The 26176-nt window shown below is 40.8% G+C and overlaps 2 protein-coding genes across 8 annotated transcripts in view; both read left to right on the top strand.

Moving 5' to 3' along the window:
* Window positions 1-3954: 3954 nt before the first annotated feature.
* On the top strand, window positions 3955-14453 carry LOC307195475 (RNA-binding protein with multiple splicing 2-like; the record flags this gene model as incomplete). The annotated part of the gene is made up of 2 exons (XM_079939599.1): window positions 3955-4525; window positions 14107-14453. The coding sequence occupies 2 exons, from the start codon at window positions 3955-3957 to the stop codon at window positions 14451-14453; spliced, it is 918 nt and encodes a 305-aa protein (XP_079795725.1).
* ATG5 (autophagy related 5) overlaps window positions 14203-26176 on the top strand; it is a 119889-nt gene continuing 107915 nt past the window's right edge. For 4 of the 7 annotated variants that reach the window (XM_079939929.1, XM_079939930.1, XM_079939925.1 and 1 more), the window contains exons 1-2: window positions 14203-14460; window positions 19687-19851. In XM_079939929.1, the coding sequence (XP_079796055.1) occupies window positions 19744-19851 (108 nt within the window). In that variant the 5' untranslated portion in view covers window positions 14203-14460; window positions 19687-19743. Of the gene's footprint in view, window positions 14466-14665; window positions 14718-19686; window positions 19852-26176 lie in introns of those variants that run through there. The other 3 variants (XM_079939926.1, XM_079939927.1, XM_079939931.1) reach the window with 3 other exon arrangements.

The raw sequence follows: 26176 nt of genomic DNA, 5'->3' as shown, positions 1-26176 counted from the left end.
GATTGGGAGTTTGGGATTAACAGATGCAAACTATTATATATAGGATGGATAAACAACATGGTCCTACTGTATAGCCCAGGGAACCATATTCAATATCCTGTGATAAACCATGATGGAAAAGAATATATATATATATATATATATATATAAAACTGAGTCACTTTGCTGTACAGCAGAAATTAACAAACACTGTAAATCAACTATACTTCAACACAATTTTAAAAATTTCTCAATATGGAGATTTAGTATATTACAATGATCCTATGTCATGTTTATTTCAGTACATTTAATGGCTACAAATTTATTCTTCAAGGACATTTTTTAAAAACACAACCAAGAGGGCTTCCCTGGTGGCGCAGTGGTTGAGAGTCCGCCTGACGATGCAGGGGACGCGGGTTCGTGCCCCGGTCCGGGAAGATCCCACATGCCGCGGAGTGGCTTGGCCCGTGAGCCATGGCTGCTGAGCCTGCGCGTCTGGAGCCTGTGCTCCGCAATGGGAGAGGCCACAGCAGTGAGAGGCCCACGTACCACACACACAACCAAGAGTTATCTAAAGCCAAATATGATGAATAAAATGAACAATCCAAATATGTATTTTTTTCCAGTGGGAGGGGTAACAGAAATTAGCCGTATTTATAAACTGAATTGTTTTTCTTGTATGTTTCTTAAATTGGCTTTAAAGGCAATTGCAAAAGAGTTTGCTGATGCTTTTGAAACCATGCACCTCAGATTGGGACTTGAACCCACACAGCTGGGACTCGAACCTGAGCCAAAACCCACAGTCTTCCAACTGAGATCACACACCTGGTTTCAGGACTTAACGAAGGTCAGGTTCTTGATGTTTCATTGCAGAAAGAATTCAGTGAGAGACAAAGTGTTAGGTAAGAAGTGAATTTATTTAGAGAGAAACACACTCCACAGACAGAGTGTGGGCCATCTCAGAAGGTGAGAAAGGCCCCAGGGTATGGCCTTTTCAGTTTTTATAGGAGTGGAGAGATATAAAGATATATAAATAAGATATAAAGATATATAAATTTCATAGGCTAAAGAGTGGGAGGAGTACTCCAGCTATTTTAGGAAGGGGAGGGGATTTGTAGGAATTGGGCCACTGCCCACTTTTTGATCCTTATGGAACTGTCATGGCGCCTGTGGGTGTGTCATTCAGCTTGCTGATGTGGGCGTATACTGAGGCTCAAGGTCTAGTGGAAGTCGACTTGTCCACCATTTTGGACCTATTTGGTTCTAATCAGTTTATGTCATGTCCTCAGGCTATGTCATTCTTTCAAAGGCTGTGCCCTGCCTCCTTCCCTCCTGTTTCATTTTGAGTAATTACATTATTGTTCAACAAGTGTGTAGCCTTCTGGAGTTTCAGCTTTGAGGAACAACATAATTTATATTTCATTATGTTTTTTTTAAAAGTCACCTAAATTTATAGTTGTACCTTTAAGCAGATGGCTTTAATTCAAGTAATTCATTTTAGCTATAAAAAGAATTTAGTGGTAATTGGAAATTAACACTGGAATTTTTTTTAAGAGTTTGAAAATATTTTATTTATTTTTATTGAAGTATAGTTGATTTACAATATCATATCAGTTTCAGGTGTACAGTATAGTGATTCAGATTTTTTTTTTTTTGCAGATTATATTCCATTATAGGTTATTTCAAGATATTGGGCATAAATCCCTGTGTTATACAGTAAATCCTTGTTGCTTATCTGTTTTATGTATAGTAGTTTTTATCTGTTAATTCCATACTCCTCTCCTCCCCCACTTTGGTAACCATAAATTTGTTTTCTATGTCTGTGAATCTGTTTCTGTTCTGTTTATAGATTCATTTGTATTATTCTTTAGATTCCACATATAAGTGATATCATAGAGTATTTATCTTTCTCTGACTTATTTCAGTAAGCATAATATTCTCTAAGTCTATCCATGTTGCTGCAAATGGCAATATTTCATTCTTTTCATGGCTGAGTAATATTCCATTATATATCACATCTCCTCAAGCCAATTGTCTGTTGATGGGCAACATTGTAATTTTTAATAAATATATCATTCAGTCAGTAAGCACGGCTCAGGGCACTGCTAAGTGCTATGCGGGGCCCACAACATCCTTTAGGAATTTAACATCCAGTTTAACACGTAAGACTAAATATTAAATGGTAAGGGTCAAAATTTAAAAGTTGTTGCTCTAATGTGAGCCTTTAATCATTATTTTATCATTCGCTTACTCATCTAATGCATAAAACTAATACATTTTATTTTGTCTCATTCCTTGGCTGCACCTTCGTCCACCATTACTCCTCTGCTCCTAAATAACTATTCAGGACAACACCCACACCTGATTTACATTCAGATTGCTTGGAGGCGGTCCCGTCCTACAACTAAGATATGGTGATCCACATACCACCCAGGTTAAGCATTACCCATCCGTAGTAAATTGAGAACATTATATAATTCTTCCAGATGAATGAGGACTTTGCGAGAGAAGACATAATTAGTATATAGAGAAACAAAAATAATATTTATTCTCATATGCCATGCTTATTAAATTATATGAATTACATATTACTGGATTTTTTTTCCTCATATTTGTCTTGTTCCAGAAAAGAATTTGAGGTAGGTGAGTAAACTATAGATAATTCATAAGCAATGGGCTATGTAGGTTGATTTCCCCACTCAAAAACATAGATAATTTCATACACTGTAGTGAGAGCATAATAAAAGTAGCTTAAATGTTTAAGCAACTAGATTCAAACACTAGTTATGGGTAATTTATACTTGGGACAATCTAGCCCATTAGTCGCTACTATATTTAGCATCCAGAGCAATTCATATCAACGTGGGCTAATTATTCTGACCAAATGGATCAGCCAATTCAATTCAAAAGTTAGTATAATTGATTTTCCTCCTACTGAATTGACATTGGCTGTGATGTTTCCATTACCTGAATTACGGCATTCCAGATCAAGCCCATAGTACTAGATCTTAAACCTCAACCCCCTCAAAAGCACCGTCTTCCAGTCAGTCACTATTTCTCCTTCCCACCCCTTCCTTTCCATCCCACGCCATTATCTTTCTTGTCATTTCTCAGTTGACTCTAGTAGCTTTTCAGATGCTCCCATTGCCACCATCGCTGGTCAAAATACCCTTCATGCCATGGTCTGAGGAAGTTTCCCAAACCACAGATCTGATCGTATCACATCCTTAATTGAAACCCTTCCCAGCGGCTCCCCTGTGGTTACAGCAGGAGCTTTAGAATCTTCTTGACTTAATCTATTGGAAGAAATAATCACAACTCAAGGCACACATACTAGTTCAGGATGTGCATATATATGCATGATATGTATAACTGCAGTAAAAGTTTTATGAAACAAACCTACCCTTGCTTCTTGTGATGCACTCGGATCTATTCTATTCTATTCTTCTGTTCTATAAAATTCTATTTCACATAAAAAGTTATTGCAAACCACTAAATTGATCTCACAATCCACTAATAGGTCATAAGGTACAGTTTGGAAAATCCTGGCCTAGGGGATATAGTTCAAACCACTTACCTCGGTTTCCAAGCCTTTTTCTACTATAGCCCTAGGTGACAATTCTGGCTTCATTCATTTATCCGTCTAACCAGTAAGTAGCCGCCCAACGCCCACTACTGTCAGGCCCTATGTGGGGAATTAAACAGTGGGTAAAGGGTCAGTGCCGACCAGAGAGAAGAGCGCAGACCAGTAAAAGGTCTATTACCATTCCGTGATAAAAGGAAGGCAAGACTCGCCGGTCGCAGGGAAAAGGCGGAGGCGGCGGCCACCACGGCTCGGCCGGGGTTCCAGCGCCACGTCCGCCGCACCACCTCCCCGTCTCCCGCGCCCGCGAAGCCTGATGCGACTCCAGCCGGACCCGCTGGCTGCCCCCGTCACCGCTACCACACCCCATCCCCAGCACCGCGAGCAACCTGATGCCGGACTGCGCGCCCAGCGCCCGCACGGCTCGCACGGAGGAGGCGCTCCGGACCCTGTTCGCCAGTGGACCCCCTGTGGACATTCAACCCAAAGAATTCTACCTGCTCTTCAGGCCGTGCAAGGGGTATGAAGCGTCCCCGATCAAGCTCACATCGAGGCAGCCTGCTGGTTTTACGATCTCTGACGACCGGGCAGGAGCAGAAGCCGCCCAGAAGGCGTTGAACGGTATTCGCTTTGATCCTGAGAACCCGCAGACCCTGAGGCTAGAGTGTGCCAAAGCCAACACCAAGACGTCCAAGAACAAGCTGACGGCTACGCCAAATCCCACCAACGCTCACCCCTCCCTAGGAGCACACTCAGAGCTGATGGGGGCCCCTCTGATCCCCGCATACCCAGGGTCCTGGGCCCCCTGCCCTCTGTACACCACAGAGCTGACCCCAGCCACCTCACCTGCTGCGCTCACCTACCCCGCTGCCACTACCGCTGCCGCCGCTGCCCTACATGCTCAGAGGATGCAGGTCAGGTGGCGCTTTCCCATTTTCAGGATGAAGAAACTGATGTCCAGAGGTGCGCTGGTACCCTTCCTCTGATACCACCCAGCAAGGTTGGAAGTCTTGTCAGTTCTGTTAGTTCTTCGGTCTTGTCACCACAGCTCGAGGCCCCCGCCCCACTGAGGAGGAAGCCGTCCTGAGCTTCCACTGCCCCCAGGCAGCCTGTGCAGAGCTGCTGCTTCCCTCCAAAGCCTGAGAATTTTAAGCGTGACTCAGTGCACTGTTCCCTGTTTCCTTTCTCTCCTCTTCCTCAGCCCTGTCCTGCCCCCAAACCCCTCTTCAAGGTGCTTACGGCAGGATTCAGGGGCCTTCTCTCTGGGACACCCAGACCCAGCTCAGAGGCCTCCCTGGGACTGAGCGAGGCCTGACCTCCAGTCCAAATGTGCTTCCATAGCTCCATCTCAAAGAAACGACATGTTTAATTTTGCATGTTTTCTGGAATGGATTAAGACACTTAAACCTGTGTATATGTGAGTGTACCATTTGTTCTCACATTGTGTCACCATAGCAACAGGTCCTGACCATGAATGGTTCATCATTCCCAGCCCCTCTGTCCACACCCCTCCCTGCACCCACCCTGCTTCAGTGAGCACCAAGCCCTGCAGCCAGTTCGGCCCAACAGGAAGGACCACCCAGCCAAGACAGAGCATTTTCCTGGTCACTTCAAATCGGGGTCCTCTGCTTCCTCCTCCTCAGATGGGCCAACAGCCGTTAATAAAATCCTTTCTCGGGACTTCCCTGGTGGTCCAGTGGTTAAGAATCCCCCTGCCAATGCAGGGGACATGGGTTTGATCCCTGGTCCAGGAAGATCCCACATGCCGCAGAGCAACGAAGCCCATGTGCCACAACTACTGAAGCCTGCGTGTTGCAACTACTGAAGTCCCCGCCTAAAGCCCTGCCTCGGCAACAAAAGAAGCCACTGCGATAGGAAGCCCGCGCACTGCAACGAAAAGTAGCCCCCACTTGCTGCAACCAGAGAAAGCCCATGTGCAGCAACGAAGACCCAAAGCAGCCACAAAAAAAAAAAAAATCCTTTCTCTGCCCGTTTTGCGTACCTCTCCACATCGCACCCCACCCCTACTGTGGCCCGTCATTCTTTTCAAACTTTGAAACCAACCAAAACGTGAAAGTATTTTTGTACCTTGTGTGACAAAATATTTATGCCACATAAAGTAGAAAAAAAAAAAGGTAAATACAGGCTGTTAAGGCAACACATAGGAGAGATATTTGGGCCATTCTCGTGGGGAGTAGAAGGACTTCCCAGAGGCAGAGACCTCTAAACTAACACCTAACAGATAAGTAGGTGTTAACCAGGAAAAAGGAGTGGTGAGAAGTAGAGTCCCGAGCAGAAAAAATAGCTTGTATACCCCCGGAGGTGATAGAGGGCAGGATCTTTATGAAAAGTGAAAAGTGTTTCTGTGAGGCTGGAGGACAGAGCTCAGGGAATATGATAGAAGATAAGGATGGAGAGGTATTAATGCCCCATGGAGGGTGTTGAAAGCCACACTTGCTCTTTTAGGCCAGGGGTTTCCAGATCTGTCCGAGGGATCCCAAGGGCTCCTTGATCTTGCCTCTGCCTGCAGAGGCAATACCAAGGCCAAGCCGGCTGGGCTCTCCTGATCCTCTTCAACCAGGATAGCAGTGACACAATATCAGCTTTGGGAATATGGATTCCCAACAGTGGGAAGTGTGGAACATAAATTAGAAGAGGGCCAAATGGACAGGTGTCCCAAACTAGGGGAGTGGCAGAAAGAGGAGTGGGAAGAATTCAGAGTCAAGAGAAAGAAAAGGCAGCACTGGTGACTGAATTCTTGAACAAGTTCTTATCTTTAAACTTGCTGTGTCTTTTTTTTTTTTGGCTGTGTTGGGTCTTTGTTGCTGCGTGCGGGCTTTCTCTAGTTGCGATGAGCGGGGGCTATTCTTTGTTGTGGCACGCGGGCTTCTCATTGCGGTGGCTTCTCTTGTTGCGGAGTCCAGGCTCTAGGCGCGCAGGCTTCAGTAGTTGTGGCACGTGGGCTCAGTAGTTGTGGCCCGCGGGCTCTAGAGCGCAGGCTCAGTAGTTGCGGTGCATGGGCTTAGGTGCTCTGCGGCATGTGGGATCTTCCTGGACCAGGGATCAAACCCGTGTCCCCTGCATTGGCAGGCAGATTCTTAACCACTGCACCACCAGGGAAGTCCCAAACTTGCTGTGTCTTCTGTTCCCTTTGCCTGGAACAGCGATTCTTAACCTTACTTTTATTCTTTTTTCACAATGAATCTCTTAGTCTGGTGAAGTCTGTGGAGCCCTTCTCAGAATAATATATTTAAATGCATAAACATACATATTATTACATAGACATACGTATTACTACAAAGAGATAATTGTATATTCCTATACAATTATCAGAATGTTAGGAAAACAAATTTGTGTTATGTAGTATGCAATAAATAATAAGGTCTCGCAGTGAGTCAAATTCCTACTGTAATTTCAAAGTAGCAATATGTGTAAAATAATGTTTCAAGAATCTGAGTCAACTGCAATATGAATATATCTATGTTGAATATATCTATGTTTCTACTGGTGACAAGTTACAAGTATTGCTAATACTACTCCAGTTTCTGCCCTATATTTATAATGGAAAAAAATGCTAAATTTCAAACTGGAGGTTAGTGAAAATAAAGACGTACTCATTTTCTCATCCAAATTCTTCAAGCTCCGTAATTTGAACCGTGGACCCCTTGGTTAAGAGCCCCTGGCTTAAAAGCCCTTTCTTTCCTTGTCCACATGTTGTATCTATTTATCCTCTAAGATTTATTTTATACGTTTCTACTGATTCTCAAAGCTAGGTTCCCATAACAGTTGTACATAGTCCTATTACAGCCAGTTAGGGACTATTGCAATCATTTGTTTACTTATCTGTTCTCTGCCAAACTGGAATGTGAGTTCCCTGAGGGAAGAAATTAATTTCTGATGCATCTTAGTATCCTGAGTACCTGGTACAGCCTGGCACATAAAAGCCTATTAAGTGAATGAACACACTGTTCTGTGAGAACACTAATCATTTTATAAATTGCTGGGAAAGTGTGGAGAGGGGGCAAAAAAGGATACTTTATTCATATCCGTCTTTCTGGAATACAGAAATTTCATGTTATAGTTTGACGAAAAGATGAAAAGAATGTTAGAAAATCTGCCTAGAATAAGGCAGTGAATAAAATCAGTGCATAAATGGTGGCTAGAAATGTGTGGCAAGCAGAACATGAAAGCTTCTTGTTTAATTTTGCCCTTTGCTCTAATGGCAATATAACTGAGCTCTTCTAGGGAGAAATGGAGACCATGGGACAAGAAGCAGTCTTGGATACCTGTGAGAGGTGAAGAATTGGGCTGCCTGAAGCTTACTTCTTCACTTCAGTCTCTCAGTCATGGGAAATGGAGGTGAGTTTACTGTGAAGCTTAATTTTCAGGTCTCTTCACTTACATGGGTCCTTTCTAAGGCCACCTAATTTTGTATTTCTTTGTATGAGTGCTTTCCAAAGAGGACCTCCCAAATTGTATGAGGTTAGAATATTAGAAAAGTGTTATAGAATCATGCCCAGCACATAGTATGCTCTGTAAATGTTAACTAACTAGATAAGTAGTGTGTATGATGAATTGTCTAACCTCCTGACCTAGAGTACCTTACATTTGCAGAATAAAATATACTCACAGCATCCAGGTGTGAACGTGACTGTTTCATCCCTCCTTTTGATCATTCTTTTTTCCTTTCCTGAAATACCTATACCTTTCCCTTCTCTCTCATTCTCTTAAATCATGACAGGCCTATAAAGCCCAAGGTAATAAATGGATCCTAGGAACTCAGTGATGGCTATAGAGCGTTTCAGTAGTAGTGTTTAGGAAAACATGAAAAGTAAACCATGGCATGTGTGTGGTAGCAATACCACTAAAGGAGAAAGATAAAGGAGAAAGGTATGGACTGACTGTGCCATCAGATCTGGGAGGCGAATGAAAAAAGTAATGATTACACAATGGGCTTTTTAAAAATTCAGCAGTTATTCCACAACAGACTTTATTTTTAGGCAAACTGAATACCTGAATTTTTAAAAAAATCAGTATTTTAAACCATCCCGCTTGTCCCTAAAATTGAGAGAGACTTTAGGAACATACCACCTCTGAGATGACAATTCTGATACTTAATGTATGTGGGCAAATTATCCCACAGAAAGGTCCCCAACACAAGAGTTGTTGGTAAACATACTTTTTTTTTTTTTTTACTTTTTAAATTATGTGTATGTTTTGGGTCTTCTTTTTAAAATTATTTATTTATTTATTTATTTATTTATGGCGGCGTTGGGTCTTCATTGCTGCCCGCGGGCTTTTCTCTAGTTGCAGTGAACCAGGGCTACTCTTCGGTGCAGTGCGTGGGCTTCTCATTGCGGTGGCTTCTCTTCTTGTGGAGCAAGGGCTCTAGGCGCAGTTGTGGCTCGCAGGCTCTAGAGTGCAGGCTCAGTAGTAGCAGTGGCACACGGGCTTAGTTGCTCTGCGGCATGTGGGATCTTCCTGGACCAGGGATCAAACCCATGTCCCCTGCATTGGCAGGTGGTTTCTTAACCACTGCGGCACCAGGGAAGTCCTAAACCTACTTTTTAAAGTAATAAACTAGTACTCTGTATAATTAAATGTGACTTTCATTCAAAATTTTATTTAAAAAACATTGTACCCTGAAAAGACATGAAGAAAATTTAATTGCATATGACTAACTGAAAGAAACCAATCTAAAAAGGCCTCATACTTTATCATTTCAACTATACAACATTCTCAAAAACTCAAAACTATGGAGACATAAGAGGATCAGTGGTTGCCAAGTGTTCAGAGGAGGGAGGGATGAATAGACAGAGCACAGAGGGTTTTTAAGGCAATGAAACAACTCTGTATGATACTATAATGGTGAATACCTGTCATTACACATTTGACTAAACTCATGTTTAGCCTCTCTGACTAAATCAAGAGTGAACCATAATGTAAATATGGACTTCAGGTGATAAAGATGTGTCAGTGTAGGTTCATCAATTGTAACAAACGTACTGTTGCAGGATGTGATAGTGGAAGGAGTTGTGTGTGTGTGGCGACGGCATATGGGAACTCCGGACTTTCTGCTCAATTTTGCTGTAAACCTAAAACTGCTCTAAAAATAATGAATTAAAAGTATATATTGCCCCTGCTTTTAAGTTTAGCATTTAATAACTGAGGGATATGAATTATATTTTTGAAAAAGAATCCATGGAGCTCTGTGTTTTGATACATATAACATAGAGTCTGTGCATAACATAGTAACCATTAATAAACTATGAAATGAAATGCTTTAAAAAGTGCCATTTCAGTCATGGCTTCTACTTCTGAACTTCTAAGACATTTTTTTCCTTGACCATTCTTTTCATCTTGTCTTGCGTTCTTGCTGAATCTCTGTGTGATATTGTTTCCCAGTCTATATTGTAAACAGCTCTAAGGCAGAACTGTGACTCTTATTCTTGCATTTCCCCTACAGTCCCAGGGAGAGGGCATTTCCAGCAGAAGGAACAGCATCAGCAAAGACGCAGGATGTGAGGCAGAGGTCAGAGAGAGACCAGGGAGCCAGACAAGTGATGGGTGATGAAGCTGGAAAACTGGATTAGGTTAGTCCAAGAAATTTGGGTTTTATTCTGTAGGCAGTGAGGGTTGGCTTTTGTAAAAAACAGGGCAGCGACATAATTAGAACTGTGCTAAAGAAGATTACTCTGGCAGAAGATTGTAAAATGGGTTGGTGCAGGGGAAGGGAGGCACAGAGCCTGATGAAGGACATAAAAACAACAGCTCCTGTTTATTGAGAGCTCACCATTTACCAAGCACTGTGGTAAATGTTTCATGTGCATCATCCTCCCTCACCTTCACGGGTCTATGAAGCAGGTGCTATCATTATCCTCATTTAACCGTGAGGAAAATGGAGAAATGGAGGCTGGGAGAAGTTACATAAGAGTCAGGTTCTTGGGCATGTGACCTGTCGTATGCACAGCACTTGATTTAATGCTCTGCTGTCGCCATCTTCAAATTCCTTTCCTCAACAAAGAGCCCTCATTTTCATTTTGCACTGGCCCTGTGGAATTACGTAGCCAGAACTGGTTAAATATTTTTTTTTCTGGGGCCACACAGATAATAGACGTCGCATATGGGATTTAAAAGCACATGCTCAGCTATGCTATACTGCACTAGTTTATGATCGAAGAACAAACACAGGTGAAGGAAAGGGAATGGATTTGAAGGAAATTTTGTCAGTACTGACAAGGTTTAGAAAGTGTTTGTTTTTTTTCAAATTAAAATAATTTTGTTGTGAAAACTTTTTTAGGATTTCACAAAATCTCTTGAGATAACTTGCACTTTCCTATTGGGAAACAGTCTATTACATCACTGAGGGTGCTACTGACTGGACTTGCTGGTTGGGAAGCTCTGAGCTTTGTGTCAGGTTCATTGTGACACCTGGTGACAGCAACGTATTATTGCAAGGATTTATTTTGCTGTTTCAAGAATCAGGTTGTTCAGTTGGGTTTTGTTTTTTTTAAGACTTTCCCTTCAGTTTTATATTTCCCAGACTATTTTTCTTCTGCACACATTGAGAAAACAGATTGAAAAGCTGCTTGACTAATTTTTCCCAGTTTTTAATAGGAGCTATTTATAGAAAATATTCCTATGGGAACAGCCAAATAATCTAATTCAAAGATTTTTTTAAGAATAATAGTAATTTGGGGCATCAAAAATTAAAACACAAATGTATACAAGTTATGAATGTATATATTTTTTCCAAAGAATATTTGGCATATTGTTTTGATTCACTCCTATACAATCTATGTAGGCAAGTAGATAGAGAGTACTGAGTAACTGGAATCATAGTCTTATAACACAATATTTTCAACAAAAACCCACATTTTATCTGTAGCAGTGCTGGAATTACATATGGTATTATATAGTTGACATGGTAGTCATAAGAAAACTGCTCCAAATTGTGATTTTAAAATATATATTCATGTAATGAAATTTGGGAGGTTCCTTTGTTGTTACTTAAGAGTTACTTATTTTCACTTTACCAAGTACCTAATTATGTGAACACAAGAAATGTTTAAATGACTGAATGAAGACTTGTCACAGTGAATGAAAGGCTGTCACTGAAGCTAAAAGAGTCTATCTATCCAGCTCCTGGATTCATTTTAGAATGTCAATTAAATAGATACAAATGGGATGTCTATGACTGTTCAGCTTTCAAAGCCTCAAAATAGTATTTGAATCCTCCAAATACTCTCTCACCTCACAGGAAAGAACACTGTATAATGATATTTTCCCAACTTTCAAGTGTGTGTCCTTAGAATTGCCTAAAGGTAAAAACTTAGAACTATAAATATGATCACAATCACAGTCAAATGTGTGTTATTCACATTTGAATAATGCATTCTGGCCTAGTTGTTTTGGTCTTTTGTTCAAAATGAATATTTACGTGCAAAGAACTGAGGTAGGCAGTGCCTTAGAAACTAGAAGAAGAGCTATAGAGGAGTGTTACGCTCCAAAGCCTTTAGCATCCAGATAGGTAATCTAAAGTCTAAATAAGTGATAGTGTGGGGACAGTGAGAAACTGGAGAGGGCATTCCCAGCCTAAAAGGGGGCAGGCTGCAACTCCACTCCAGCACTTGGTTGCCATGTGGGAATGTGGTCCCAGGGTTGTCAGATTCCAGGATAAGTCAGAAATCCAAATTTTTGAAACCTGTTACCATTTTTTCCCCTTTTTTTAGAGTTTAAGAAACATTTTAAAGGGAAGAGTGGATATCTGTCACTCTTGGTAACTGATTGAGAGAGACGACGTAATGTTAACAAATGGAAATGACGGAGAACAAATATAGAATTCCTCTTATTTCCAAATTTTTGCTCAAGGAGCACAACCATGAGATGGGAAAGAGTACAACAACTGGACCATATCCAGAGGAGAGATATGTCATGTGAAGAATGGCTGAAAGAACTGACAGTGTTTATCCTGGGTGGGTTATAAGGCATATCTTTTCATAGCTGAAGTGCTGTCTATTAGAACAAGGGTTAGCTATTTCTATTGTAGGTTGGGGGTGGGGTAGAGGAGGGACAAGGGGAGGAAGGAAATAAACAGGGTCAATTTTTAAAGGTTACAAGAAGCTGGATTTTAGCTCAATATAATCACTTTCTACCCATTAGGGTTCTCCATAAATCGTTTCTCTGCCCCCTCCCCAAACATTTTATTAGGAAAAACTTCAAGCATAACAGCAAAGTTGAAAGAATTTTACAGTGAACACCCATATTCTCACCACCTAGATTCTACCATTAACATTTTACTGTACTTGCATTATCACATATTTATCCATCTATCCATCCCTCTAGCCATTCGTCCATCCACCTAATTTTTTCGATACATTTCAGAGTAAATTCCATTTAGTTTTGCCTACCTTTGGGAAGTGGGGGCAACTATCCCAAGAGCTTTTTTACAGAGGCTAATGTTTGTCTGTTGGGGACGCTATAGAGAGGATTTCTGCATTAAGTAAGTGGAGTGGACTGGACTGTGGCTTTCAATTTTTTTTGACTGTTACCCATATCAAGAAATGTATTTCACATTCCTACACAGTGTAAACCATGTACATACTAAAGTAAAAACTTCAGGAAACAATATTTACCTTTAGTATGTGTGAAGCATGCCAACATTTTCTATTTTTTTTTAACTTAAAAATTGCTAGTCATGACCCACTAACTTGATTTGATGACTCACCAATGAGTTGTGATTCACCACTGGAAAATCATTGGGCTAGACAACCTCCAATAAGTTTTGTTTTGTTTTTTTTTGGCTGCGCTGCACGGGCCTGTGGGATCTTAGTTCCCCGACCAGGGATTGAACCCACGCCCTCAGGCAGTGAAAGCGTGGAGTCCTAACCACTGGACAGCCAGGGAGTTCCTAGAAGATTCTTCCTTTAAAAAGGATCCTGTGGCTAATACTAGGATTTTCCTAGTCTTCCCACTTATCAGGAACCTATCGAGTCTCAGCACAGTAGTATTCACTTGGCATGCATAGCATTATGTTGAAAGCCATGTGTAATGAAGAGAAAAACGCTAAATGCCTGCTAAGACTTCTGGATAGACCTAATGTAAACACTTTTTAGGAGTAAATTGACTAATTGCTTGTCATTTTCACCAACAGGAAGACATAGGTACTTACAATTGGAGGGATGGCTGGGCTTCAGTATTCAAGTATTTTAGTCTTTTGTTAAATGCGGCTCTTAATCCGTTCTGTAGCTCTGACAAAGTGGAGAAGATCAAATGAGAAAATAGATATGAAAACACTTTGAAAACCAACGTTTTATTAATTTTACTGTGTGAAGCCAGGACAGGGATGCTGCGATGAAGCTCTAGTGACGCAGTGACTCATTATTTGTAAAACTCTCTGCTCTCACGGAACTGTTATATTAACCTCACTAAACAACAATGACTATGCCAAAAGCACAGGACTCTCGGAAGAGGGTAGAAGCGGGGAACTTGCCAGGGGTTTGACCGAACATTCACGCTCTCTGCTCTGTCCGCGCATGCTCAAGCGCGGCTCCAGCCTCCTCACGGGGTTGGGCCGAACTGGGAGGGCGGAGTGCGGGCCACGTGGGGCCCCGTGACGTCATCTCCGGGCGCCGAGGGTGACTGCACTTGCGGTGGGCTTCCAGAGCTCCGCGGCGCTGCAGGCTGTCTTCGCTGGATACGGGAGGGCGGAAGTGCAGCAGGGTTCGACTCCGACCTCCACGCTGGTGCCTTCTGCGGCTGCGCGGGCCAGCGGGACTCCAGTCTGGTGCACCTCTGCGGGACTGTGTGCCTGGCGCTCTCCGCCGCCGCCCAGCCAGAGCCCGAGACCCGAGCGTCCTCACCGGTGCAGGAAGGCGGAGGAGAAGCCTGAGCTTCTGGTAGGGTATGTGTGTGTCTGTCACCCCAGTGTGAGGAAGTGCCCGGAGGAAGAGGGTTGGGGAAGTGCTAGGTAGGTGTGGTAAGAAGGAGGGGGGCGTGTGCGGCGAGAGGAGCGCTCCCCCGGGCGGTGGTGGCGGGTGAAGGTGGTTCCTCCGGGGGAGGTGGCGTTGGCCGAGCGCCGACCTCGGAGCCCTAGTGCCGGCTGGAGGGTGTAGCCTGCGCGGTCTTTCGGGGAATACGTCTGTTCCTTACTAAGGTGGGAAGCTTGGGTCTCGTCGCAGGCTCTAGAGTTTAGTTCGGGACCTCCATTTTTCGTGGAATAGTTAGTTATTTAGATCATAGTTATTTTTACAGCAAGTTCGATTCTATCCGAAATCGGTGGGGTTTCTCCCCAATTTATCTTCTCAGACGCATTCATTGTCTCATTTTAATAATAATATTTAGTGCCAACAAAGCCATTTTCCCTTGGCAGAGCACTTTCACATACTTTATAGTTTGGATTATTTTCAAGTCACACCTGAACTTGGGGAACCTAGGGAAAGTGGACTGGTTCTAGATTTTTCTGAGGGATGGGGAGGCACAGCATGTTTTCAGCAAGAATCAGAACCCAGAGGCTATCAAACAGCACTGAATTTCCAAGGCCTTCCGGAGTTTACTTGATAAATTTCAGTCTTTGGGACTGTGTGTACTTGGATCTGAACGGACTTATTTTGTGTTTTCCATAAAGGGAGTTGTTGGTTGAATTTTGAATTTGAAAGTAAAGATGTTGGGCTGAGGGTAGCAGTGGAGGGAACTTTTAGAATTTTATATTGGATTTAAGTAGGTGCTTTGATCCTCAAATGTATGCTGATTAAAATTGGGGAAAGTGAACAGAATGGTACTATATGGTTAAGAGTTTTTAGAATAAGGTACAAGCTTCAAGTGTAGGTTCACTTTATTAATTTAACAGATACTAAGTGCTACTTATGTGCCAGGCACTGAACAAAAAGTAAACAAAACAGTAAACAGTGAGGAAGACAATAAAAACCCCTGCCATCATGAAGTTCACTTTGAGGGTTGAGGGGGGAGACATTAATTTAAAAATTAATTAAAATATGTGTCAGGTAGTGAAAAGTGCTATGGAGAAAAAATAAGTAATGAAGGGGAATGGGGAGTGCTGGTAGCATGCATGGGAAATTATAGTGGTGGCCTTAGAAAAGATGACATTTGAGCAGAGACCTAATAGTGATAAAGAAGGGTGCCTGTGGATGTAGTGGAGAGGGCCATCAGAGCAACCACAAAGTCCCTGAGGCGGGAGCACATCAGTGAGTTTGGCTGGAACTGGGGGAGCAAGTTGCGGAGAGAAGTAGATAAGCAGGTCAGAGTGGGGTCGGGTCATATAGGGCCTGCTAACACCTTGTAAGACTTTAGTTTTTACTTTGAATGAGATGGTGGGGTTTTGAGTCAAGGAGTGAACTGATCTGACTTCTGTTTTAAAGGATTTTTCTGATTACTTTGTTGTCTCTCTGCAGCAAGGGCAGAAACGTTGAGACCTCTGTTGGTAGGCCATTGCATTTATCTGGGTTAAAGGTCAAGGTGACTTGGATCAGTGTGGTAAGAGTGGAGGTGGTGAGAAATGGCCAGATTCTAGATTTATATCTAAGCTAGAGCCATCAAGTGTGAAGAGGGGTCATGGATGACTCCCAGATTTATGGCCTGAGAAGCTAAAGAATGGAGTTACCACTCAGTGATTTGGGGAAGATCACAGAGTAATAGGGAGAGGAGGGAGGAAGATCTGCAATCATTTTCAGTTTCAAAAATGAATTTTCAAATGAAATTTCAGTATACAGTAGTATATATGAAACTGGAGTTCAGAAGTCTAGGCTGAAGATGTAAATGTGGGAATTGTTAATGTGTAAGTGATATTTAAAGCTCTGAGAGATCTCCAAAGGCAGGGTTCAAGGACCGTGGGGCACTTCAGCATTTGGAGATTGGAGGGAGTTATGAACTATCCCCCAGGGTGGAGGTGGGGCTGTTCCTTAAAACCCCTGTTCAGAACCAGTGATCCTCAGTAACCAGATAGAAGGAAATAGAAAGCCAGGTCATTAGCTGAGAGAGAGTGAGGAAGGAGATGTGAAAATTTGAGGAGGGGGAGTTGATTTAGGACAGTGGAAGAATAAATGGACTAGGGAAGTATGAGAATACTGGGCAATACTCAGAGCCCACTTCTGAGGTCAGTGTTCATGAATTTAAAGGGAGACCAGCCAGCATATATATTTTTAGATGTTTACAAATTTACTACTACTAGTAGGTATTTGATATTTTAAGTAATTTATGAGTAGTTGGGGATTTTGTCAGCAAAACAGCTTCAGGTAATAGGTTAGCCTTTCTTGGTTTGTAGTGTAAAAGGGACTGTTAATTGTGCATTATATTGGGTTGGCCAAAAAGTTCATTCAGGTTTCTGTAACAGGTTTTGGAAAAACCCAAACGAACTTTTTGACCAGCCCAATATTTTTATCATACTCACTGTGCTGTTTGCTGAGTGTTGTTGGTTGGGCACCTGCCTCTTTTCCAGGCCATGAATTAGATGCTGAGAATACAGCAGTCAAGAGGTAGTCCCTGCCCTCAGGAAGCTTACTTCTAGTAGACTGCATCATGGGTTGGGATTTCTATTCTTCCAAGACATTGCCTTCAAGTTGGATGCATGGTGTTGATATCGTAGTATATGTATGAGAGGGAAAAATAGTGAAATTTGCTGAATATGAAGTGTGATTGTACATATTTAGGAAAGAGTTTAGGTGGAAAAGTTTAAGTAGCTAGTACAACTTTTGGATTTACACATTTTATTTATTTATATATTTTCCAGTTGTTTAACAAAAATTCCAGAGCCTATTATGTGCTGATTATGCTAACATCCTGGATACAAAGGTATATATGACTCAGTTTCTGTTGTCAAGGAACTGACAGGTCAGTGTGGGGAGGGGCAAGAGACAGATAAGATACACAGCTGCAATTCATTGTTATACCATATAACAATAAAGATATAATAACAGAAGTAATTAGATTATAGTGTGCTTAGTGGAAAGCTTCCCAAGGAGTTAATGTTAAGCTGACTCTTAAAAGAGGATTAAGAGTTGGCCAAGAGAAGGGGCAAAGGGTATTCAAGCAGAGGGGCCATGGAAGCACAGGGAAACCATGTATTAAATACATTTACCATTTTTCCAGTGGTTGGTTACTAGGTGCTAAATACCCAACAACCCTGTGAAATTAGAATTATCTTCAGTTTATAGATATGAGGTTTAGAGATGTCAGGTTTGTTGTCCAAGGACATACAGCTTATATGTGGAAGTCAGGGTTGAAACCCATGTCAGTCTGATTTCAAAACCCCTTAACTACTTTACTGTATAGCCTGCTGTAAGCATTTAAATCTTCTCTGTCCTTGTTCTTTGTCCCTCAGCCAGTCTTTTTACCAACTTCTATTCATTCTTCCTTGGAAAGCCCTCCTGTCTCTCATCAATCCACTGCTACCAGTCTAGGTCAGGCACTCATTATATGCCTTAGTTGCTGAAATTGCTTCCTGGCTAGCCTCTCTCTGGCTTTGGATCCCCTTTTGTGCACTGCTACCAGATAATTGTTTTTGTTTCACTATTATAAAACCTTTGTAGGCTTGTTGGATGAAATTGAAAACCCACAATTTTCTATTTGGTGTACTTCATGATCCAGTTACATTTTATATTTACAAATTTGACATTAAAAGAATAATAATTGCTTTTATTTCTCAGCACATGCTGTGTCCATTACCATGTCAAATACTTTATAGACTTTTTTTTTTTCTAGAACAACCTGGCAACTTTTACAGGTAAGGAAATTTAGACTTAGTGAAGTAAAGTGACTTACCTAGGATCAGGTATGATAGTAAAACGTGTCACAGCTCAGCTGTTTCATTATCTACTACTCCTCCCAACACAAAGTTTCCTTAAAAGTTGGTACACATACTGCGCCTGCCACTTCCTGCCTTTGCTGATGCTATTTTGCCTTGCTTGGAATATTTGTCTTCTTTTTGTCTGTCCATATTCTACCCATTCTTCAAGTTCAATATCTTTTAAGATTCTTCCCTGAACACTATAGGTTCTGTTAATATTTAACTTCTTCCCCTCCTGCATTATGAAAGCTCTCACAAGTAACATTTAGTTATAACCGTGGACATTTTGGAATTGGAAGGGATGTTTGGCAGTAAGTATGGTATGACGGAAAAAATATGAGATTGGAAATCCTGCTGTAGTAGAGGAAAAGTAAAGGCACAGTGAGGTAACAGAGGTTCTGTCTGATTCATACATAGAAGAAAGGCTATTTTGAGCAGTGTCCTGAATGATGTGTAAGTTGGAAGGCGAGGTGGGGAAGGCTACTTCAGGGTAAGGAACCACCGGCATGAGCAAAGCCATGCAAAGGACATGAAAGTGCATGGTATGTTTAGCAGATTTGTAACTAATACCTTCTAGGCAATGCCTGAGGTTTTAAAAAAGTTGTTATCACCACCATCATCATCATCATCTTGTATGCCCTCAGCACCTGCCACAGAGCTGGACATATCAGATGATCAAATGTTTATTGACTCTCTATTGAATGTTATTAGCAGTGTTCAATGTATAATTTTTAGTTATTTTCCTTTACTCTCATAATTCCAGTTTACACTAAATAATGCTTTTGATTATTCTAAGTTCTTAAAGTCTTTGACTTTTGAACATTTTTTGAGACATGCTCTGGTTGGTTCTGTCAATTATGATGATAAATACATTTTATAGTACTGTGTTATAGGCATTGTTCTAAGTGTTCTACATGTATTAATTTAATTTTCATATCTATCTTATGTGGTCAGTGCTGTTATTCCCATTTTACAGATGAGAAAACTGAGACACAGAGAAGTTATAGGTGAAGAGTTCACTTTAGATAAAGCGGTAGACTTTTGGGGCTTGAGAGAATGATGCAAGTATAATTTCACTTGGGCTGTGGTTCATTAGTTGTATATGTAATTTTGAAATGGTTACTTCCGTGATCTCTTTAAATAAATAATAGCTCCACATTTAGAATTTGTTGTACTGATTTTTGCATTCATTCTAAAGAATGCCCATCACGGAGTTTTTTGAAGTGAATAATCTGTATGCATTCTTTTTTTCCTATAATCTTTCTTTGTTTTGGAGCAGGTTCATTTATACCTGCAAGGATCTAATACTCTGTTTTATTTTCAGTTTGGCTTTGGCTGGAAAAGAATTTAGCCTATATGTACTGCTTTAACCATTGGAAGAATGACAGATGACAAAGATGTGCTTCGAGATGTGTGGTTTGGACGAATTCCAACTTGCTTCACCCTCTATCAGGATGAGATAACTGAACGGGAGGCAGAACCATATTATGTAAGTATGTTGATGGTGGCAAATGGGATACCATAACTTTGTCCATTTTTGTAAATAAAGCTCTAAGAACCTGGAGGCTGTTTTTCAACATTTTATATACAATTAGTATGTGCTTATTGTGGGAAAAAATTAGGAGACAGATCTACGAAAAGAAGGAAATAAGAATTACCTCTCATCCTACTACTCAGAGGCAAAAACCACTGTTGTGTTGATGTGGGACCTTCTTGACTTTGTTTTTCTTATGCATATATAGTATATGATAATGAATCATAAGTTATGTGTGGTTTTTTAACAGGAAGGTATTTTGAAAATGCTAAGTTCAGACTTGATTCTTTTGTATTTAGGTGGTTCAAAGCAACTATTTAAATCCTTTTGCAAGCTGAGTGAACATATGAATGTGTGTGTGACTTCATATGTTCATGAGCTAATATAGATTATATGAAATATATTGTTTAATAACATAAATCACTGTATATAGGCTTGTAGGTTTGAGTTAGTGTATTATCTGTTCTAAAAAAAAAGAGTATCGGGCTTCCCTGGTGGCGCAGTGGTTGGGAGTCCGCCTGCCGATGCAGGGGACGCGGGTTCATGCCCCGGTCCGGGAAGATCCCACATGCCGCGGAGCAGCTGGGCCCGTGAGCCATGGCCGCTGAGCCTGCGCGTCCGGAGCCTGTGCTCCTCAACGGGAGAGGCCACAACAGTGAGAGGCCCGCATACCACAAAAAAAAAAAAAAAAAAAAAAAAAGAGTATCAATTATCTTCTGATTTTAGTCTGCTTTTTTTTCTTTTCTAACTGCATATATATGATCCAAACATAAGCATCTGTCAGTCAGAGATAATAGTATCTTGCCTTTTTACTAAATAGTCCCTAGTAGGCAAAGACATTCTCAATTGTTATTTTAGGTTTTTTCTTTTCATCTCAGATACACATAATATTGTTTACTCAGGAGGATCTGGAGAAGTGGAAATGTATCTGTGGTTCTGGATTATTTCTTGTTTCGCTTTTTAAAAAAATTAATTAATTTTTTGGGCTGCATTGGGTCTTCGTTGCTGCGCGCAGGCTTTCTCTAGTTGCGGCGAGCGGGGGCTTCTCTTCATTGCAGCGCACTGGCTTCTCATTGCAGTGGCTTCTCTTGTAGCGGAGCACGGGCTTTAAGTGCGAGGGCTTCAGTAGTTGTGGCCCGCGAGCTCTAGAGCTCAGGCTCAGTAGTTGTGGCACACGGGCTTAGTTGCTCCGCAGCATGTGGGATCTTCCCGGACCAGGGCTCGAACCCGTGTCCCCTGCATCAGCAGGCGGATCTTAACCACTGCGCCACCAGGGAAGTCCTCTTGTTTCACTTAAGTAATGCTTGCGCTTGGCTTTATTCCTGTCTGTTGGAGAGGCAGCAGTATTCCACAGCCTTCTCCAGCTGTGGGAAGTCAGACTTCTGGAAGAAGCTCCTTCAGGGGCCCATTCACTAAATTTTTGGGTAGAGGAACTTGCATTTTTCTCTGCACATTCTCGAATCTGGCATACGTCATGCAAATGGTAGATACTCAGTGCATGAAAGCCTCTCCACACCCATGTTAGGGGTTTGTTTTAACTTCTCTGGGTTTTCTTAATGAATGATAATTTCAGAGAAATTGGACAGTCTTTTGTACTAGTATTTAGGTAGTCGTAGCTGATTACATTTATAAATTTGAGTCGTTTTAACTTTGGAAACCTCAACAATTTTCTGCCTTTAGAAAAACTTCCATAGTTAAAAATGAAGTGTGATCATAGTTTATTTTTAGAGACATTTCATTTGTTAGATGTATTTTTCCTCTTCTCCCCCTGTAGCATGGGTTAGGATATCATTTATGTTTGTTTCCAAACTAGCTTTTGCTATTTTAATGAAAACTTTTAACTTTGGGTAGCTTTCTGATAGTATCTAACAAAAGAGTATATGTGTCCAGTTGGTCAAAGTGGCAAAAACTAAGAAATATATAATTTAAGACTGTTTACTTTTAAATCAGAGTATGATGTTTGACACACTTTCTGCAGTTAAAAAAAAAATCCAAGTAAAGAATGTAACATTTTTCCTTCCTTATATATGAATCTGTTTAAATATGAAAAGACCGTTGTGAGAACTAGAGGGTAAGTTGTTTTGTCTGTTCCTAATCGAATTAAAAATGGCAAAGAGTAACAGGGGATAACTGTTGGAAGAAGAGGATTGTTTTGTCTAATAGTAATTGATTTTTTTTCTTGAATTCTTCCTAATTCTTCCCCCAAAAGAAACTCTTACATAGTCATTGTGATTATGTTTTTGCAGAATATTGGGTGATAGGCATATAATAAATATTAAACAAAGAACTGGATTTTAAAACCATGCAGCATAATTCAGATTTTGTTCTTTAAATACATACATACTTAATAAACACATACGTACTTAAGTATAAGAAAGACAATATACAAAACCACTAGCAGTGGTTACCCTTAGAATTATTATAGGTGAGCATTTTAGTGCCAACATGATTTTAGTTCACCTGTCTCTTGGTTGTAAATTAAACTTGAATGTATTTTTTAATTGCTTTGAGTTATAATAATGATAACATTTTAAAGATTCTGGATGAAATGAGATGAAAATATCATAGCCTGAGAGCCAGTAGACCTCTTTCCCAGACATTCTCAAAGTTCAGGTGAGGTAACATAACAGGGTTGTCACCAAGGGTTGAAGAGTCCATTCACGTTCACGTGGAGGTGCAGGAAGGATGGGTGAAAGGGAATGTAGTTTATTTTTATTAATGTTTATAGCTTATTTCTTAGAAACTAGATTTAAAAATATCCACTTGTACCAAATTTATAAATTATTATTCATATAGTTTTCTGGAATTTCCTGTTTCCATTGGAAAAGCATGTTAATGTTAGACATATTCCTGTCTATTTGTTGGCTCCGTATAAATCTTTCAGCCATCATCCTATATGTATATCATTGAGAATTACATCTTATTTTACAGGGAGTATTAGGAAGGAAATTTGTTAGAAAATAGGCAACTTTTCTGTTTTTGTTGTTTCTCTTATATTCATTTGAACTGTTGCTTTTCATTTAGATTATCCAGTATGAAACATACATACTAAATCGCATTCATAGTTTGTGACTGTTACCAGAGGAAATCACACAGATATGTGGTCATCGATTTGAGTGGACCCTAAACATTTCCCAGCATTCCTTTTATGTTTCCTTAGTTAGCTGTCTCTGTTCTTCTCCGCTAGGACTATTTCTCTGAGTCCTGACCTCATCTTTCTTGACAGGTGACCTCACTTTCTACTTCACAAAGGAAATAGAAACCATACAATAGGACCTTCCTTAACTTTCTGCCACCAAGTCTGTAAAACATATCTGCACTCAACATACTTTTACTTCTCCTCTCTCCTGTTTTAATGGAAGAGGTGTGCTTTCTTCCTAGACAAGGCCCAGCCTTCCATCTGTGTTCTGGATCCCATCTCCTGCTTCTCTATTTACTTTACTTTCAAATTTTTCTATCTACTGACTTCTTCTTTGCAGTATTTATATTGTCTCAAATCCTATCTATCCTAAAACAGCCCTCTGTTGACCTCATCCTCCTTTCAACTGCTTGCTTTTCCTTCACAGCCAGACTTATTAAAAAGACTGTTTGTACTCATTGTTTCCTTCCCATCTCCCATCACTTACTTCACTGTAATCATATTTCACCCATCTCCAACAGAACTGTTCTTGTCACTGTCACTAATGACATCTTTTTTTTTTTTTTTTTTTTAACCAGACCTAGAGTCTGTTTTTGACCTTTCATTTGCTTGATCTCTCAGCACTATTTGATGTCATTGGCTGTTTTCTCCATTGCTCTGCAGTGCCTCATTCCTGGTTTTGCTTCTGTGGTCCCCTTTGCCAGGGGACCTCTTTTGCTTGTTGCTCAGTGTTGGCATTCGTTGGGGCTTTGCCTTTTTTTTTCTTTTTCCACTTCACTGTTCCCCCCCGCCCAGAGTTTTCACTCCATTTTTATGTCTTTGTTGAGCATTTTTATATTGACAGCTCCCCAGGATTTTTCTCCTGAGCTCCAGACCTATATGTCTTTCTGCTGGATAACCTCACTTAGATGTCTTGAAGGAACTCAAACTGAGTGAGTTTGAAACTGGACTCATGATCTTTACTCCAGAAAACCTGATTATCTGCCATCTTCCCTTCCTGTTTTATCATCCAGCTAATTAATTACTCTTACAGTAATTAATATGGTATTCATGCTTTGATACTTCCTTCTTCCGTATCCCTGACATTAATTCATAACTTAGTCCATCTGATTTTACATCTCAAATATGTCACGCTTTTCTGATTCCTTTCATACCCACTGATACAGCCTAGTTCAGGACACCATTTAAAAACTAGTGTATTGGGACTTCCCTGGTGGCGCAGTGGTTAAGAATCCACCTACCAATGCGGGGGACACGGGTTCAAGCCCCGGTCTGCAAAGGTCCCACATGCTGCGGAGCAACTAAACCCGTGTGCCACAACTACTGAGCCTGTGCTCTAGAGCCCGCGAGCCACAACTACTGAGCCCGCATACCACAACTACTGAAGCCCGCGTGCCTAGAGCCCGTGCTCCACAATGAGAGAAGCCACCGCAATGAGAAACTTGCGCACTGCAACAAAGAGTAGCCCCCTCTCGCCCCTGTGCGTAGCAACGAAGACCCAACTCAGCCAAATAAATAAATAAATTTATAAAACAACAACAACAACAAAAAACTAGTGTATTGTATAGTATTAACTAATTTCCCTGGTTTCAGTCTTGCCCTCTTTCCATTTTCCAGTCTGCAGTTGGAGTCATCTTTTCAGAACACGTATCTGACATTGTCACCTGCCAGCTAGAAACCTTTAGTGGCTTTTCATTGTCTTTAGGATCCTTAATATAGTTTGCAAGGCTCTTCATGATCTGGTCCCTTGCTTCTTCAGTATTATTCTGTCCTAAACCTCTACAGTCCTGTTGTATTCAACTTCTTATAATTCCTCACGTGCCAGTCTTTGTCCTTTTGTATTCACGCCATGCCTTCTTGCAGTTCCCTCTGCTGTAATGAGCAGCAGTATCTCCCACCTCTACTCACATCCAGACATCCACACCAACGCATGTTTGGTTCATTCCTGTTTCCCTTTTGACCCTTGCCTTAAAATTGACTTCCTGTCAAGGCTTCCCTGAGCTCCTAGGTTGGGTTAAATTTCTTTGCTACTTGCTCCTATAATGTTCTTTACTTCCTCTTTGCATTCATCATATTTGTAATTTTGTTTTTGCTGTCTGCCTCTCAAGCCTGTGAGCTCCATGAGAGGAAGAATTCTTTGTCTCATTCAGTGCTCTATCCTCATCACCTAGTGTGATGCCTCACACATTGAAATGGGACAGAATTCTAGTGTATTTTAATTCTGTTTTTGTTTTTAGATAAGTGAATCTCTAATTTTATAATTGAAAATTGTTGGACAAAATAGGATTTGGTGTAAACAAATAATATTACGGGCACTTTTTTTCTGAAACATAAGTAATCTATACAACTATGTAAAACATGTATTACTTATAAGCTGTACAGAAAAAAAAAATGAATCACTTGTGTCATACTGAGTACTTGACAGTGCTGAATGAGGAATAAGGGAATGACAGAGTCCACGTAGTGGACAGTGTCCCCGGGGGGGTTAATCCTTTTTGTATTAAAAGAACTTAAAGAACCTTGAAGACATTAATCAAAGTGAAATAAGCCAGACACAAAAGGACAAATATTTTATGATTCCATTTAGATGAGGTACCTAGAATGGTCTAATTCAAAGAGACAGAAAGTAAAAAAGTGATTATAAAGGGCCGGGGGGAAGAGGAGAACGGGGGAATTACTGTTTAATAGGTACAGCGTTTGAGTTTGGGATGATGAAAAGTTCTGGAGATGGACAGTGGTGATAGTTGCACAGCAGTGTGGATGTACTTAATGCCACTGAACTATACACTTAAAATGGTTAACCTGGTAAATTTAACACTAGGTATATTTTACCACAATTTTTAAAAATGAACTTGAAGTAAACCAATTTGGTACACCAAAGAAAAACCTTATGTGATACAATCTGGATGTAGAAGGCAGGGTGATGTCTTTTTGCTGTTATTTTCTTTCCCTTTTTACCTATTTAAATATTTACTAGATAAAGTATCTATACCTACTCTAGTTATTTCTTAGTGCTACTGTGTATAGATATTTATGTTAGTTACTGATTACTCACACAGGCTAATTTAGGACAGAAGATTCCAGCTACATTTTAGTGTACCTTCTGTCTGAAGAATGAGCATTCTTTTACAATTTATCACT

This window comes from Stenella coeruleoalba, assembly GCF_951394435.1.
Source record: "Stenella coeruleoalba genome assembly, chromosome: 12".
NCBI lineage: Eukaryota > Metazoa > Chordata > Mammalia > Artiodactyla > Delphinidae > Stenella > Stenella coeruleoalba.
The sequence above is the reverse complement of the archived record's forward strand: the minus strand, read 5'-3'. Positions and strand labels throughout refer to the sequence as shown.